General features: G+C 42.1%; 1 protein-coding gene across 1 annotated transcript in view; it reads left to right on the forward strand.

Annotated features, from left to right (window-relative positions):
* Nucleotides 1-19007, forward strand: part of LOC128640465 (cilia- and flagella-associated protein 46-like) — a 638812-nt gene that overhangs the window by 107613 nt on the left and 512192 nt on the right. Inside the window, exons 16-17 of the mRNA XM_053692944.1 lie at nucleotides 7474-7572; nucleotides 17765-17955. Of these exons, the coding sequence (XP_053548919.1) occupies nucleotides 7474-7572; nucleotides 17765-17955 (290 nt within the window). The remainder of the gene's footprint in view (nucleotides 1-7473; nucleotides 7573-17764; nucleotides 17956-19007) is intronic.

The raw sequence follows: 19007 nt of genomic DNA on the forward strand, positions 1-19007 counted from the left end.
TGACCAAACCATTATCAAATCGTCAATGTAGCGCTTGTATGCTACAATTGAGTCTCTGAAGGGATTGTCATCTGCATAGACGTGGGACAGCTCCCACCAGCCCATATAGATGTTTGCAAAGGCCGGGGCAAATTTTGCCCCCATGGCTGTCCCACGTCTCTGCAGATAAAACAAGCCATCAAACTCAAAATAGTTATGAGTTAATAGAAATAGGAGTGTTCGCAAAATATAACTTTTAAGGTTGGTGTCGTAATCACTGAAGCTGTCTAACATATATTTAACAGCTTCAAGGCCTTCCTTGTGGGGGATAGCTGAATACAGTCCCACCACGTCTATGGTGAGCCAGTTGTAATTTGACTCCCAAGCCAATTCTTCTGTTAAATTTAACAAGTGCTTGGTATCTCTTAGAAATGATGGCAGTTTCCAGACGACGGGCTGGAGCAGGGATTCTATCCAGTTAGACAGGTTCTCAAAAAGAGAACCTATACCAGACACTATTGGGCGTCCCTTGACATCCTCCAAGGTCTTATGCACCTTTGGCAAATGGTGGAAGATCGGAGTAACCGGCTCCTCCACCATTAAGTAATCAAAGGTATCCGGATCTATTATCCCAAGCTCCAGCCCGTCGTCCAGCAAACTCCTCATCTCTTTTTGGAAAGACAAAACCGGGTTCCCCCGTAACACAAGGTACACCTCCTCATCATTGAGTTGTCTCAATGCCTCTTGGACATAGGAGCTTCTATCCATGATTACAATGGAGCCTCCCTTGTCCGAATTCTTTATTACCACATCAACCCTTTGCTTCAGAAGTTTTAGACCAGCTTTCTGTCTAGCTGTAAGGTTCTCTCTATGGCTTTTTCCCTGTGACTTCAGTGCCACTAAGTCTTCCTCCACTCTCTTGTGAAATTGTTCTAATATATTCCCTCTGTTTCTGGTGGGGTAAAATGTAGACTTAGGTCTATAGCCTATGTGTGAGTTTTTGGTGTTTTCGTGTATATTACTATCCTTTTCCAACTGGTACAAAGATAGAAAATCCACTGCATCCTTGACCTGAAAATAATCATTTTCCACCTGTCTATCAACACTGACTTTAATCTGTGCAGCATCTGACTCAACCAATTCTGTATTGAAAAACTTTTTTAATGTTAGTTTGCGAACCAACTTGTTTACATCAAGTAAAGTCTCGAAAACATCAAAATCTACTGAGGGTACAAAGTTGAGACCCAACCTGAGTACTTCTAACTCTGATTCTTCTAGTGTGACAGATGATAGGTTTATTATTTTCAAACTCTGTATTTGTTCTTCCTCCCTTTCCTTAATGTGTATCTCTCCCTCTGAGCCTGGGGCTGTTCTCCTCCCTGCATTGTTTGGGGTCTGTGTATCCCACCTCTCCCCCTTCCGCCCCCTCCCTGTCCGGCTGCGGCCTCGTGAAAAACCTGCGGCTGCTCTATGTTTACCCCTTGTTTAGGGTGTCCATCTTTCTCTAAAGCTCTACCATATCTATTTCTACCAGCCTGCTTATGTTTAAGTATGCCTTCATTTGCTTTCGCCTGTGGAAGTTGGAGCTGTGGGGTATGGTGTATTTCTAATGTATTTATCACATCAATATCATTAATTAATTCGGCCTCATCTGATGAAGGCCCACTGGTCATAAAGTCCACAAACTCTTGTACTTCATATTCATCATTAGACTCAGGGTCCGTGTCTGAGAAAGTCACTTGTTTCTTAGTATTTGAGGACTGTTGTTGCGTTTGTGTCTCTTTGGGCTCTATGTCACCCCCTTTGTACTGCCTACGTTGTCGTCTATTTCTTTTGTTCTGTTGCGTGTTCTTTAAGTAAACCCTGTTATGGGTATAGTCCTCAGAATCCCTTGTAAATTTACGAAACTTTAATTTATCAATGTCTCTTTTCATATTATCTACAGTTTGTTTAAGTAGATTATCTAGTTTCTCATAGCTGTTATGTCCCACAAAACTGTTTAGATCTTTTTGTATGTCTTGTATGGAATGTCTTGCCTCCATCAGTTTTTGTTCTTTATGTTTGATTATTAAATGCATAAGCCTTATTGAGCACTCTGTGAGTATGTCATTCCACTCATTAAGAAAAGCATCATCCACCTGTAGGAAAGTTGGCCTTTTCTTTAGCCTTAGGCCCCGAGGTACCATATTTAGATCTATATATTTTTCTAGTGATTTTTTGTCCCACCATATTTGATACTCTCTTATTAGAGTTTTTTCCATTTTTAGAAATACCTCTGAAATTTCCTTAACTTCATTATCAGGATTGAATATGTCCTTTAATGTGGGTCTGCTTTTTTCCAATTCCTCTAAGGGTAAGAGTGAATAATAATTGCTGGTAGCCATGTTGTAAATAAATTACCTTTAAACACTATTGCTCTGTTATCAAAACTTGTAGTGTTCAGGTGCGAAGTAATAATGAAAAAGATGCTTGAAAGTGACTGTTATTGTCACTTATTCACATTAATACTCGTCCCACAGTTGTCACTATGTTATTACAACCTTTAAAGTGACATTCATATATAAACTGTAATCCAAATGTGTTCTAGTATCCCTTTAAGTGCTCAGTCCATATCAGAGATAGAGTAAATACCGAAAAGTTGCACACTATGTAGTGAGCTAAAGGAATCTTACCGCTCTCAGTGGCACCCCATCTTCTCCGATCTGTATCCGGATCGTTCGATCTCCCTCTCTCGTATTCGGAAGGACAAAAGCAGCTAGACGGCTCCCAGCGGCTCTTCACGGCTTATCCACTCCAATACTTCGGTTTGAAGGTGCCGACTACTGCCGCTCAGCCTCAGCCTCCTCTCCCCTCACCAGTATTACGGCGTCTGACGTCACCCGGCCTGTTCGGTCATGTGACTTCCTTTCTGCCTCTGGTGTCGGGGTGTTGCAGAATCCTCCGTTCCGTATGATCTAGGGAATTTTTTCCTTCGGTTGGGGTGTCACTGGTCCTGGCGGCCCACTTTGGAAGTCCTGTGGGATAACCCAGATGCCACTGGGATTTGTTTTACAAAAAAGTTTTACTTAAACCTGGCCGGACGGCACTCTCCTATGCCGTATTGCAGCAATCACCAAAAGATAACGGCACAGGTGTAAAACTTAAAAATTACTTATGGAGTGTGGGGTCTGGCCCTGGAGGTTGGGTGCCCTTTCTATGGACCTTAATGTTGGGGTTCCTAGCTCTGGAGGTTGAGGGGCCTGTTGGGGGCAGAGCAGGGAGGCTACCATGTTCATTTGCATAAAATGTAATACATTTCGATCAGTGTGAGACAGTGTTCCTGGGGCCTTGATTGGTCTCAGTCTGCCCCTTGTGTGCAGTGGGGGCATGACAGGTCGGGGCCCACCAGCAGGGCTATCACGGCCCGGTACTGGGCCACGGCCCGGCTGTTGAGAAACCAGGATCTAGACGACATCCTGATACAGGCGTCAAATTTCCAAATTGCCAAGCCCCATACGGACATAGTTCTGGCATTTCTGAGGTCGCACGGGTGGAAAGTGAATGAGGAGAAGAGTTCTCTGTCCCCATTCACAAGAGTCTCCTTCCTAGGGACTCTGATAGATTCTGTAAAGATGAAAATGTATCTGACAGAGTCCAGGTTATCAAAACTTCTAAATTCTTGCCGTGTTCTCCATTCTATTCCGCGCCCTTCGGTGGCTCAGTGCATGGAGGTAATCGGCTTAATGGTAGCGGCAATGGACATAGTTCCGTTTGCACGCCTACATCTCAGACCGCTGCAATTATGCATGCTCAGTCAGTGGAATGGGGATTACACAGATTTGTCCCCTTTACTAAATCTGGATCAAGAGACCAGAGATTCTCTTCTCTGGTGGCTATCTTGGGTCCATCTGTCCAAATGTATGACCTTTCGCAGGCCAGATTGGACAATTGTAACGACAGATGCCAGCCTTCTAGGTTGGGGTGCAGTCTGGAACTCCCTGAAGGCTCAGGGATCGTGGACTCAGGAGGAGAAACTCCTCCCAATTAATATTCTGGAATTGAGGGCAATATTCAATGCTCTTCAGGCTTGGCCTCAGTTAACAACCCTGAGGTTCATCAGATTTCAGTCGGACAACATCACAACTGTGGCTTACATCAACCATCAAGGGGGAACAAGGAGTTCCTTAGCGATGTTAGAAGTCTCCAAAATAATTCGCTGGGCAGAGAAACACTCTTGCCACCTATCGGCAATCCATATCCCAGGTGTAGAGAACTGGGAGGCGGATTTTCTAAGTCGTCAGACTTTTCATCCGGGGGAGTGGGAACTCCATCCGGAGGTGTTTGCTCAATTGATTCATCGTTGGGGCAAACCAGAACTGGATCTCATGGCGTCTCGCCAGAACGCCAAGCTTCCTTATTACGGATCCAGGTCCAGGGACCCGGAAGCGACGCTGATAGATGCTCTAGCAGCGCCTTGGTCTTTCAACCTGGCTTACGTGTTTCCACCGTTTCCTCTGCTCCCTCGACTGATTGCCAAAATCAAGCAGGAGAGAGCATCAGTGATTTTGATAGCGCCTGCGTGGCCACGCAGGACCTGGTATGCAGACCTAGTGGACATGTCATCCTTTCCACCTTGGACTCTGCCTTTGAGAAGAGACCTTCTACTTCAAGGTCCTTTCAATCATCCAAATCTAATTTCTCTGAGACTGACTGCATGGAGATTGAACACTTGATTTTATCAAAGCGTGGCTTCTCCGAGTCTGTCATTGATACCTTAATACAGGCACGAAAGCCTGTTACCAGGAAAATCTACCATAAGATATGGCGTAAATATCTTTATTGGTGTGAATCCAAGAGTTACTCATGGAGTAAGGTTAAGATTCCCAGGATATTATCTTTTCTCCAAGAGGGTTTGGAGAAAGGATTATCAGCTAGTTCTTTGAAGGGACAGATCTCTGCACTGTCTATTCTTTTGCACAAGCGTCTGGCAGATGTTCCAGATGTTCAGGCGTTTTGTCAGGCGTTTTTTAGAATCAAGCCTGTGTTTAAACCTGTTGCTCCCCCATGGAGCTTAAATTTGGTTCTTAAAGTTCTTCAAGGGGTTCAGTTTGAACCTCTTCATTCCATAGATATCAAACTTTTATCTTGGAAAGTTCTTTTTTTTATGGCTATTTCCTCGGCTTGTAGAGTCTCCGAGTTATCTGCTTTACAATGTGATTCTTCTTATCTGATCTTCCATGCAGATAAGGTAGTTCTGCATACAAAACCTGGGTTTTTGCCTAAGGTGGTATCTACTAAGAATATCAATCAAGAGATTGTTGTTCCATCATTGTGTCCTTACCCTCTTCAAAGAAGGAACGTCTTTTACATAATCTGGACGTGGTTCGTGCTTTAAAGTTTTACTTACAAGCTAATAAAGATTTTCGTCAAACATCTTCTTTTTTTTTGTTGTTTACTCTGGACAGAGAAGAGGTCAAAAGGCTTCGGCAACCTCTCTTTCTTTTTGGCTAAGAAGCATAATCCGCTTAGCCTATGAGACTGCTGGACAACAGCCTCCTGAAAGGATTACAGCTCATTCTACTAGAGCAGTGGCTTCCACTTGGGCCTTTAAAAATGAGGCTTCTGTTGAACAGATTGGCAAGGCGGTGACTTGGTCTTTGCTTCATACTTTTTCCAAATTCTACAAATTTGATACTTTTGCTTCTTCGGAGGCTATTTTTGGGAGAAAGGTTTTACAGGCAGTGGTGCCTTCCGTTTAAGGTACCTGTCTTGTCCCTCCCTTCATCCGTGTCCTAAAGCTTTGGTATTGGTATCCCATAAGTATGGATGAATCTGTGGACTCGATACATCTTACAAGAGAAAACAGAATTTATGCTTACCTGATAAATTTCTTTCTCTTGTGATGTATCGAGTCCACGGCCCGCCCTGTCTATTTAAGACAGGTAGTATATTTTTGTTTTACAGGTAGTGGTACCTTTCGTTTAAGTACCTGCCTTGTCCCTCCCTTCATCCGTGTACTTTAGCTTTGGTATTGGTATCCCACAAGTAATGGATGATCCGTGGACTGGATACACCTTACAAGAGAAAACACAATTTATGCTTACCTGATAAATTTATTTCTCTTGTGGTGTATCCAGTCCACGGCCCGCCCTGTCATTTTAAGGCAGGTCAAAATTTTAGATTAAACTACAGTCACCACTGCACCCTATGGTTTCTCCTTTCTCGGCTTGTTTCGGTTGAATGACTGGATATGGCAGTTAGGGGAGGAGCTATATAGCAGCTCTGCTGTGGGTGTCCTCTTGCAACTTCCTGTTGGGAAGGAGAATATCCCACAAGTAATGGATGATCCGTGGACTGGATACACCACAAGAGAAATAAATGTATCAGGTAAGCATAAATTGTGTTTTTTATATTCTGTAATAAGATGTATTTTATTTAAGTTTCAGATCTGATTGTGTCTCAGAAGTCTGTCTGGGTAAACTGATTGTGTTCCTGTGTGATTATGTTAACTAGACTGCCAAAAATCAAATTGTCCGAGTAAACTTTCTTCCCCAGTTAATTCACCTGATATGTTAATCTGTTTTACCTGTGCATAGACAATTGTTAGAGGTTTGATGTATTGTTCATATGTTTGCTTTACTGTTTAACCAGTTCCCTCTGTAACCTGAAGCTCTGTGACTCTGGATTGCCAGGGTGTATAAATATGTGTGCTACTTTTAAATAAAGTGTTCATTTTTGTTTTCAGACCACTGATTGTTGCCTCAGTTTTGTTCACCTCTATAACTTTAGACTGCGGTCAAAGGCAGATGCCAGAAGCTATAGCTCTAAATAAAGGGATGTCCAGGACAAGGGAAGTGTTCTGACGGAGGTACTCATGTGGGGTACCAAGGTGATCCGTCTCACATATATATATATATATATATATATATATATATATATATATATATATATATATATATATATATAATGTTTTAAAAATATGCTGCCATCGCTGTGCTACTTACCTTCTGCGCTGCGCAAGTTCTTATGCCGTGACTCCCATTTGAGCCTATGCATTCTTGTGAGCCTTAATGCTTCCCAGCAATGCTAACCTAAGCTTGCATTTGCATTGCTTTTGTCTTGTAATACCAGCGCACATTAGCGTACACTGGTATTACTAAGTGGAGCGCTAATATCACTTTAAAACCCCCCCGAAATTTAGCGCTCCACTAGTAATCTGGCCCTAAATACATTTCATTCACCTCCTTCTAATCTTGAGTGCTGCCATTATGGAACCTAGGTTACACTGCAGGTATCTGAAGGAGAGTTTCTGCACATTTGCCAACACCTCAGCACTAGAATTTAGTGAAAGACAGATTTCATCATGGCGGCACCCATGGCTAGAAGGAAGCGGGTAATTGCCTCAGTAATATGCTTATAAAATGTGCTTTAATGTCCTTTAAGAGATACATTTCTCTAGGGAGTAAAATAATTATTTACGTTATATTTAGTTTGTTTAACTTTTTGCCTTTTCAGGATCCAAGAGAACAAATAATCCTTGAATGCCTAGAATGTGAATATAGCGTTCAGAATCTTGGCATGAAGATTGCTACGTACACAAAAAGTGTTATTGAGGTATTGACTTTTAACAATAATTGTTGGCATTTATTCAGTCATGACACTGCAAATATATATTAATATGCTGTTTATTATTATAATGTATTTATTTGCACATACAGTTTTTGCAGTGCTGTGTATTAAATGTATTTCCATATATTATTTTTTTGACTGAGCAGATTTCAGGTTTGGGACATCTTAAAACAGTGTCTGGAACTAATTTTGGGATCACCATGAAAATATATATTTTTTGATAGCTGTGTTTTTTTGGTCATGCTACTGAAAGTTTTGACAAACATAGTACAAGATCTACTCTACCATAATTTATTTACAGTTGTTAGTATTTCTAAACTCGTAATGTGACTGGTGCAAAATCTGACATATAGAGTCCATATATAATCCTAATTGCCATGTGCTTATTGAGGGTGTAGTTTAGAATTCAGGATGTAAATTAGCTTTTGGTGCCCCCCAGTCCCTTAATTAAACATTATGGGCTAGATTACAAGTGGCTATGTATTTGTAAATAGATATTCCTATATATATCTGTATATATCTATACCAAAATATCATCAGATATTTATAAAAATATGTATTTATGAATAAATAGAACATATTCTGTTATGTAAAGAACATTGGAGTAGGAAATATTCATATTTGTCTTGTTAAGTGTATCCAGTCCACGGATCATCCATTACTTGTGGGATATTCTCCTTCCCAACAGGAAGTTGCAAGAGGATCACCCACAGCAGAGCTGCTATATAGCTCCTTCCCTCACTGACATACCCAGTCATTCTCTTGCAACTCTCAACAAAGATGGACGTAGTAAGAGGAGAGTGGTGTATTAAAGTTAGTTTTTTAACTTCAATCAAAAGTTTGTTATTTTTAAATGGTACCGGAGTGTACTGTTTCATCTCAGGCAGCATTAGAAGAAGAATCTGCCTTTGATTTCTATGATCTTAGCAGAAGTAACTAAGATCCATTGCTGTTCTCACATATTCTGAGGAGTGAGGTAACTTCAGAGGGGGAATAGCGTGCAGGTTTTCCTGTAATAAGGTATGTGCAGTTAACATATTTCTAGGGATGGAATTTGCTAGAAAAATGCTGCTGATACCGGATTAATGTAAGTTAAGCCTTAAATGCAGTGATAGCGACTGGTATCAGGCTTATTAACAGAAATACATACTCTTATAAAAGTGTAATATAAAATGTTTGCTGGCATGTTAATCGTTTTTATATATGTTTGGTGACAAAACTTATTGGGGCCTAGTTTTTTTCCACATGGCTGGCTTGATTTTTGCCTAGTAACAGGCTTTCCACTGTTGCAATATGAGTGGGAAGGGCCTATTTTAGTGCTTTTCTGTGCAGCTAAAAATACTGACAGAGACATTCAGCTTCCCTCTGCATGATACAGGACATCTCTGAAGGGCTCAGAAGGCTTCAAAGTCGTGTTTGAGAAGGGTAACAATCACAGTAGACTGTGGCAGTTGTTGTGACTGTGTTTAAAAAACGTTTTTGTCATTTATTATTCTGTTTTTGTTATTAAGGGGTTAATCATCCATTTGCAAGTGGGTGCAATGCTCTGCTGACTTGTTACATACACTGTAAACATTTTGTTAGTGTAACTGCCTTTTTTCACTGTTATTTCAAATTTTGTCAAAATTTGTTTCTCTTAAAGGCACAGTAACGTTTTTTATATTGCTTGTTAACTTGTTTTAAAGTGTTTTCCAAGCTTGCTAGTCTCATTACTAGTCTGTACAAACATGTCTGAAACAGAGGATACTTGTTCATTATGTTTAAAAGCCATGGTGGAGCCCCATAGGAGAATGTGTACTAAATGTATTGATTTCACCTTAAACAGTAAAGATCAGTCTTTATCTATAAAATAATTGTCACCAGAGGGGTCTGTCGAGGGGAAAGTTATGCCGACTAACTCTCCCCACGTGTCGGACCCTTCGCCTCCCGCTCAAGGGACTCACGCTAATATGGCGCCAAGTACATCAGGGACGCCCATAGCGATTACTTTGCAGGACATGGCTGCAATCATGAATAATACCCTGTCAGAGGTATTATCCAGATTGCCTGAATTGAGAGGCAAGCGCAATAGCTCTGGGGTTAGATGAGATACATAGCGCGTAGATGCTGTAAGAGCCATGTCTGATACTGCGTCACAATATGCAGAACCTGAGGACGGAGAGCTTCAGTCTGTGGGTGACGTCTCTGATTCGGGGAGACCTGATTCAGAGATTTCTAATTTTAAATTTAAGCTTGAGAACTTCCGTGTATTGCTTGGAGAGGTATTAGCTGCTCTGAATGACTGTGACACAATTGCAGTGCCAGAGAAATTGTGTAGGCTGGATAAATACTATGCAGTGCCAGTGAGTACTGATGTTTTTCCAATACCTAAAAGGCTTACAGAAATTATTAGTAAGGAGTGGGATAGGCCCGGTGTGCCCTTTTCCCCACCTCCTATATTTAGAAAAATGTTTCCAATAGATGCCACTAAACGGGACTTATGGCAGACTGTCCCTAAGGTGGAGGGAGCAGTTTCTACTTTAGCAAAGCGTACCACTATCCCGGTTGAGGACAGTTGTGCTTTTTCAGATCCAATGGATAAAAAATTAGAGGGTTACCTTAAGAAAATGTTTATTCAACAAGGTTTTATTTTACAGCCCCTTGCATGCATTGCGCCTGTCACTGCTGCGGCGGCATTCTGGTTTGAGGCCCTGGAAGAGGCCATCCATACAGCTCCATTGACTGAAATTGTTGACAAGCTTAGAACTCTTAAGCTAGCTAACTCATTTGTTTCTGATGCCATTGTTCATTTGACTAAACTAACGGCTAAGAATTCCGGATTCGCCATTCAGGCGCGTAGGGCGCTATGGCTCAAATCCTGGTCAGCTGATTTGACTTCAAAGTCTAAATTACTCGACATTCCTTTCAAGGGGCAGACCTTATTCGGGCCTAGTTTGAAAGAAATTATTGCTGACATTACTGGAGGTAAGGGTCATACCCTTCCTCAGGACAGGGCCAAATCAGAGGCCAAACAGTCTAATTTTCGTGCCTTTCGAAATTCCAAGGCAGGTGCCGCATCAACTTCCTCCGCTTCAAGACAAGAGGGAACGTTTGCTCAATCTAAGCAGGCCTGGAAACCTAACCAGTCCTGGAACAAAGGCAAGCAGGCCAGAAAGCCTGCTGCTGCCTCTAAGACAGCATGAAGGAACTGCCCCCTATCCGGCGACGGATCTAGTAGGGGGCAGACTTTTTCTCTTTGCCCAGGCGTGGTCAAGAGATGTTCAGGATCCCTGGGCGTTGGAGATCATATCTCAGGGATATCTTCTGGACTTCAAAGCTTCCCCTCCACAAGGGAGATTTCATCTTTCAAGGTTATCTGCAAATCAGATAAAGAAAGAGGCATTCCTACGCTGTGTGCAAGAACTCCTAGTAATGGGAGTGATCCATCCAGTTCCGCGGACGGAACAAGGACAGGGTTTTTATTCAAATCTGTTTGTGGTTCCCAAAAAAGAGGGAACCTTCAGACCAATTTTGGATCTAAAGATCTTAAACAAATTCCTCAGAATTCCATCTTTCAAAATGGAAACTATTCAGACCATCCTACCCATGATCCAAGAGGGTCAGTACATGACCACAGTGGACTTAAAGGATGCCTACCTTCACATACCGATTCACAAAGATCATCATCGGTTCCTAAGGTTTGCCTTTCTAGACAGGCATTACCAATTTGTAGCTCTTCCCTTCGGGTTGGCTACAGCCCCGATAATCTTTACGAAGGTTCTGGGCTCACTTCTGGCGGTTCTAAGACCGCGAGGCATAGCGGTGGCTCCGTATCTAGATGACATCCTGATACAGGCGTCAAGCTTTCAAATTGCCAAGTCTCATACAGAGATAGTTCTGGCATTTCTCAGATCGCACGGGTGGAAAATGAACGAGGAAAAGAGTTCTCTATCCCCACTCACAAGAGTCTCCTTCTTAGGGACTCTTATAGATTCTGTAGAGATGATAATTTACCTGACGGAGTCCAGGTTATCAAAGCTTCTAAATGCTTGCCGTATTCTTCATTCCATTCTGTGCCCTTCGGTGGCTCAGTGTATGGAGGTGATCGGCTTAATGGTAGCGGCAATGGACATAGTGCCATTTGCGCACTTACATCTCAGACCGCTGCAATTATGCATGCTAAGTCAGTGGAATGGGGATTACACAGATTTGTCCCCTCTGCTAAATCTGGATCAAGAGACCAGAGATTCTCTTCTGTGGTGGTTGTCTCGGGTCCACCTGTCCGAGGGTATGACCTTTCGCAGGCCAGATTGGAGAATTGTAACAACAGATGCCAGCCTTCTAGGTTGCGGTGCAGTCTGGAACTCCCTGAAGGCACAGGGATCGTGGACTCAGGAGGATAAACTCCTTCCGATAAATATTCTGGAGTTAAGAGCAATATTCACTGCTCTTCTGGCTTGGCCTCAGTTAGCAACACTGAGGTTCATCAGATTTCAGTCGGACAATATCACGACTGTGGCTTACATCAACCATCAAGGGGGAACCAGGAGTTCCCTAGCGATGTTAGAAGTCTCAAAAATAATTTGCTGGGCAGAGACTCACTCTTGCCACCTGTCAGCAATCCATATCTCAGGCGTGGAGAACTGGGAGGCGGATTTTCTAAGTCGTCAGACTTTTCACCCGGGGGAGTGGGAACTCCATCTGGTGGTGTTTGCTCAGTTGATTCATCGTTGGGGCAAACCAGAGTTGGATCTCATGGTGTCTCGCCAAGAACGCCAAGCTTTCTTGTTACGGATCCAGGTCCAGGGACCCAGAAGCGACGCTGATAGATGCTCTAGCAGCGCATTTGTTCTTCAACCTGGCTTAGGTGTTTCCACCGTTTCCTCTGCTCCCTCGACTGATTGCCAAAATCAAACAGGAGAGAGCATCAGTGATTCTGATAGCGCCTGCGTGGCCACGCAGGACCTGGTATGCAGACCTAGTGGACATGTCATCCTTTCCACCATGGACTCTGCCTCTAAGACAGGACCTTCTAATACAAGGTCCTTTCAATCATCCAAATCTAATTTCTCTGAGACTGACTGTATGGAGATTGAACGCTTGATTCTATCAAAGCGTGGCTTCTCCGAGTCAGTCATTGATACCTTAATACAGGCACGAAAGCCTGTTACCAGGAAAATCTATCACAAGATATGGCTTACATATCTTTACTGGTGTGAATCCAAGAATTACTCATGGAATAAGGTTAGGATTCCTAGGATATTGTCCTTTCTCCAAGAGGGTTTGGACAAAGGATTATCAGCTAGTTCCTTAAAGGGACAGATTTCTGCTCTGTCTATTCTTTTGCACAAGCGTCTGGCAGAAGTTCCAGACGTCCAGGCATTTTGTCAGGCTTTGGTTAGAATTAAGCCTGTGTTTATACCTGTTGCTCCCCCATGGAGCTTAAACTTGGTTCTTAAAGTTCTTCAAGGAGTTCAGTTTGAACCCCTTCATTCCATTGATATTAAGCTTTTATCTTGGAAAGTTCTGTTTTTGATGGCTATTTCCTCGGCTCGGAGAGTCTCTGAGCTATCTGCCTTACAATGTGATTCTCCTTATCTGATTTTTCATGCAGATAAGGTAGTTCTGCGTACCAAACCTGGGTTTTTACCTAAGGTGGTTTCTAACAAGAATATCAATCAAGAGATTGTTGTTCCATCATTGTGTCCTAATCCTTCTTCAAAGAAGGAACGTCTTTTACATAATCTGGACGTAGTCCGTGCCTTGAAGTTTTACTTACAAGCTACTAAAGATTTTCGTCAAACATCTTCCCTGTTTGTCGTTTATTCTGGACAGAGGAGAGGTCAAAAAGCTTCGGCAACCTCTCTTTCCTTTTGGCTTCGGAGTATTATACGCCTAGCCTATGAGACTGCTGGACAGCAGCCCCCTGAAAGAATTACAGCTCATTCTACTAGAGCTGTGGCTTCCACCTGGGCCTTCAAAAATGAGGCCTCTGTTGAACAGATTTGCAAGGCCGCGACTTGGTCTTCGCTTCACACTTTTTCAAAATTTTACAAATTTGATACTTTTGCTTCTTCGGAGGCTGTTTTTGGGAGAAAGGTTCTTCAGGCAGTGGTTCCTTCTGCTTAATCCCTGCCTTGTCCCTCCCATCATCCGTGTACTTTAGCTTTGGTATTGGTATCCCATAAGTAATGGATGATCCGTGGACTGGATACACTTAACAAGAGAAAACATAATTTATGCTTACCTGATAAATTTATTTCTCTTGTAGTGTATCCAGTCCACAGCCCGCCCTGTCATTTTAAGGCAGGTCTAAAATTTAATTAAACTACAGTTACCACTGCACCCTATGGTTTCTCCTTTCTCTGTTTGTTTCGGTCGAATGACTGGATATGGCAGTTAGGGGAGGAGCTATATAGCAGCTCTGCTGTGGGTGATCCTCTTGCAACTTCCTGTTGGGAAGGAGAATATCCCATAAGTAATGGATGATCCGTGGACTGGATACACTACAAGAGAAATAAATTTATCAGGTAAGCATAAATTATGTTTTTATTCAAATCTGTTTGTGGTTCCCAAAAAAGAGGGAACCTTCAGACCAATTTTGGATTTAAATATCCTAAACAAATTCCTCAGAGTTCCGTCATTCAAGATGGAAACTATTCGAACCATTTTACCCATGATCCAAGAGGGTCAGTATATGACCACAGTGGACTTAAAGGATGCCTACCTTCACATTCTGATTCACAAGAATCATCATCAGTTCCTGAGGTTTGCCTTTCTAGACAGGCATTACCAATTTGTAGCTCTTCCATTCGGGTTGGCTACAGCCCCAATAATTTTTACAAAGGTTCTGGGCTCACTTCTGGCGGTCCTAAGACCGCGAGGCATAGCGGTGGCTCCTTACCTGGACGATATCCTGATACAGGCGTCAAGCTTTCAAATTGCCAAATCTCATACAGAGATAGTTCTGGCATTCCTGAGGTCGCATGGGTGGAAAGTGAACAAAGAAAAGAGTTCTCTATCTCCTCTCACGAGGGTTTCCTTCCTAGGGACTCTAATAGATTCTGTAGAAATGAAAATTTACCTGACGGAGTCCAGGTTATCAAAACTTCTAAATGCTTGCCGTGTTCTTCACTCCATTCCGCGCCCCACGGTGGCTCAGTGCATGGAAGTAATCGGCTTAATGGTAGCGGCGATGGACATAGTGCCATTCGTGCGCCTGCATCTCAGACCGCTGCAATTATGCATGCTCAGTCAGTGGAATGGGGATTACACAGATTTGTCCCCTCTACTAAATCTGGATCAGGAAACCAGAGATTCTCTTCTCTGGTGGTTATCTCGGGCCCATCTGTCCAAGGGTATGACCTTTCGCAGACCAGATTGGACAATTCTAACAACAGATGCCAGCCTTCTAGGTTGGGGTGCAGTCTGGAACTCCCTGAAGGCTCAGGGTTCATGGACTCAGGAGGAGAAACTCCTCCCAATAAATATTCTGGAGTTAAGAGCAATATTCAATGCTCTTCTGGCTTGGCCTCAGCTAGCAACACTGAGGTTCATCAGATTTCAGTCGGACAACATCACGACTGTGGCTTACATCAACCATCAAGGGGGAACCAGGAGTTCCCTAGCGATGTCAGAAGTCTCCAAGATAATTCGCTGGGCAGAGACTCACTCTTGCCACCTGTCAGCGATCCATATCCCAGGTGTAGAGAACTGGGAGGCGGATTTTCTAAGTCATCAGACTTTTCATCCGGGGGAATGGGAACTCCATCCGGAGGTGTTTGCTCAATTGGTTCTCCGTTGGGGCAAACCAGAATTGGATCTCATGGCGTGTCGCCAGAACGCCAAGCTTCCTTGTTACGGATCCAGGTCCAGGGACCCAGAAGCGGCACTGATAGATGCTCTAGCAGCGCCTTGGTTCTTCAACCTGGCTTATGTGTTTCCACCGTTTCCTCTGCTCCCTCGTCTGATTGCCAAAATCAAACAGGAAAGAGCATCGGTGATATTGATAGCGCCTGCATGGCCACGCAGGACCTGGTATGCAGACCTAGTGGACATGTCATCCTTTCCACCATGGACTCTGCCTCTGAGACAAGACCTTCTAATACAAGGTCCTTTCAATCATCCGAATCTACTTTCTCTGAGACTAACTGCATGGAGATTGAACGCTTGATCCTATCAAAGCGTGGCTTCTTCGAGTCAGTAATTGATACCTTAATACAGGCACGAAAGCCTGTCACCAGGAAAATTTACCACAAGATATGGCGTAAATATCTTCATTGGTGTGAATCCAAGAATTACTCATGGAGTAGGGTTAGGATTCCTAGGATATTGTCCTTCCTCCAAGAGGGTTTGGACAAAGGATTATCAGCTAGTTCTTTAAAGGGACAGATTTCTTCTCTGTCTATTCTTTTACACAAGCGTCTGGCAGAAGTTCCAGACGTTCAGGCATTTTGTCAGGCTTTAGTTAGAATTAAGCCTGTGTTTAAACCTGTTGCTCCTCCATGGAGCTTAAACTTGGTTCCTAAAGTTCTTCAAGGGGTTCCGTTTGAACCCCTTCATTCTATTGATATCAAACTCCTTTCATGGAAAGTTCTTTTTCTGATGGCTATTTCCTCGGCTCGAAGAGTCTCGAAGTTATCTGCCTTACATTGTGATTCTCCTTATCTGATCTTTCATTCAGATAAAGTTGTTCTGCGTACAAAACCTGGGTTTTTACCTAAGGTGGTTTCTAACAAGAATATTAATCAAGAGATTGTTGTTCCATCATTTTGTCCTAATCCTTCTTCAAAGAAGGAACGTCTTTTGCATAATCTAGACGTAGTCCGTGCCTTGAAGTTTTACTTACAGGCTACTAAAGATTTTCGCCAAACATCTAACCTGTTTGTTGTTAACTCTGGACAGAGGAGAGGTCAGAAGGCCTCGGCAACCTCTCTTTCTTTTTGGCTTCGGAGTATAATCCGTTTAGCCTATGAGACTGCTGGACAGCAGCCTCCTGAAAGGATTACAGCTCATTCTACTAGAGCTGTGGCTTCCACCTGGGCCTTTAAAAATGAGGCCTCTGTTGAACAGATTTGCAAGGCTGCAACTTGGTCTTCCCTTCATTCTTTTTCCAAATTTTACAAATTTGATACTTTTGCTTCTTCAGAGGCTATTTTTGGGAGAAAGGTTCTACAGGCAGTGGTTCCTTCCGTTTAAGTTCCTGCCTTGTCCCTCCCATCATCCGTGTACTTTAGCTTTGGTATTGGTATCCCACAAGTAATGGATGATCCGTGGACTGGATACACTTAACAAGATAAAACATAATTTATGCTTACCTGATAAATTTATTTCTCTTGTAGTGTATCCAGTCCATGGCCCGCCCTGTCCTTTTCAGGCAGGTCTAAATTTTAATTCAACTACAATCACCACTGCACCCTATGGTTTCTCCTTTCTCGTCTTGTTTCGGTCGAATGACTGGATATGGCAGTGAGGGGAGGAGCTATATAGCAGCTCTGCTGTGGGTGATCCTCTTGCAACTTCCTGTTGGGAAGGAGAATATCCCACAAGTAATGGATGATCCGTGGACTGGATACACTACAAGAGAAATAAATTTATCAGGTAAGCATAAATTATGTTTTTCATGTCGGCATAGAGCAAATGAGAATATGCGATTGTGTTTGCGTGAGTGAGGTGTTCGTTTCCCCCCCCACCCCCCCCACACACACACTTTTTTTCTCCATTGATTTCTATGGGGGAATACAGTTTACTTTCAATTCATAATATGAGCGCAACCCGATGAACGCAAAAATCTTAATTCTTGCGCAATTAATGATCAAGCGGGATCGTTAATTTGCGCTAAAATTAAGATTTTTGCGTTCGTCGGGTTGCGCTTGTGTTATGAATTGAAATAATCATAATCTGGCCCATTGTATTTAGTGTTTGTGTACTGTCAAGCACTTTTCTAATTCTTTCAGTAACAAGAGCTATAAATGACTTTGCCTAGTGTTTAGGAGACAGAAGACCTTTCTCAATGATGTCTTGAACTTATATAAATGTATGGAAAACAATGTTACTTCAGCTAGCAATGGTGCTATTTATGGTTTATGTGTTTAACGTAGCATTTGTGCTTGAAGGGATTTCTTCTAAAGACGAGCATCTCACACTTTTAAGGATTCTTCCACCCACTTATTTTAATGCATATTTTGTGTTTCTACAGACACAGTTACAAATTACCAGAAGGCTTGAATCAGCTTTGCAAGAAGCAATTCGTTTAGGAGACCCTAATATAATTCAGGTTGTATGCTCAACTCAGTGGAATATCTGCCTGCCATTGCTGCAGCATAATTTGCGTAAACACATGAAGAAACCCTTAATATCTATTTCTGAAGCATTGGAAAATATTGATAGGCAAGTAATGACATTAATATTTTGTTCTGTCTCTTGAAATTGCATTTTATAGGTTTTTAAATTTATTACATTTGTCTATTAAAGGGACATGAAACCCACATTATTTATTTTATGATTTAGAAAGAACATGTATTTTTTTTTTTTTAATATTTTTATTCATATGATGGAAACATAACATACATATTGGATTGTCAATAATTGCTGGAAAGCTTGGTGAATGACAGTTTGGTATACAATGAACGTTTGACAAAGTCTCAGTTTGGTTAAAGTCTTTGGGGGCATTCTCAACTCTGAGTATACATATTTATGTCTTCAATTTTTAATTTATTCTTTATTTAAAAAATTGGAATAAAAAAACAAAACAAAAAACATTTCAGGAAAACCAGACCCAGCAGCTGGGGTCCCCTCCTCTCTGATTATACAACCGTAGTGCCTGGATTCTGCAAGGATGGTGTAATATGGATGTTATTTTATGTTTGTGTAGTCTTGGTTTGCTTTTGTCCTTTCGGTCCCCAGGGTGCCATATAATTCGGATTATTATAGCCTATGGTGACTAAATAATCTTGATTTTATTAAAGACAAGAGTCAAATATTTTGCATCAAATCTTTACTGAATCCAAACAGCAGCAAATAAAACATACAGAGAAAAAAAAATACATAGTAACAAGACTGCACTAATCAGCACACAGCAGCCTAATAAACTGTAATGCACAAGTCCAGCACTTCCTCTTTTCTTTGACCATAAGACAGCGGAACCAATCAAGAAGAAAAAGAAACTTTAATGACTATCCATCATAGACCAAAAGGAACAGCGACTCCCAGGAACGGAAAACCAACAGATGACATGGTTCGTAGATAAATGAGGAAATTAAATCCACAGTCACTGAAAGAGAAAGAAAAAACTAAAAGTAACAACTAATCCCAGAAAAGAAAATCAATAGCAATAACATCGTAAGATGACATTTTCAGAAAACAGAATCTTTATTAACACATCAAGGGAGGGAACAGAAGGGGGGGGGGATATTTGCCTCCTGTCTTAAATAAAATCAAGA

Source organism: Bombina bombina, chromosome 9 (genome assembly GCF_027579735.1).
Source record: "Bombina bombina isolate aBomBom1 chromosome 9, aBomBom1.pri, whole genome shotgun sequence".
Classification (NCBI taxonomy): Eukaryota; Metazoa; Chordata; class Amphibia; order Anura; family Bombinatoridae; genus Bombina; species Bombina bombina.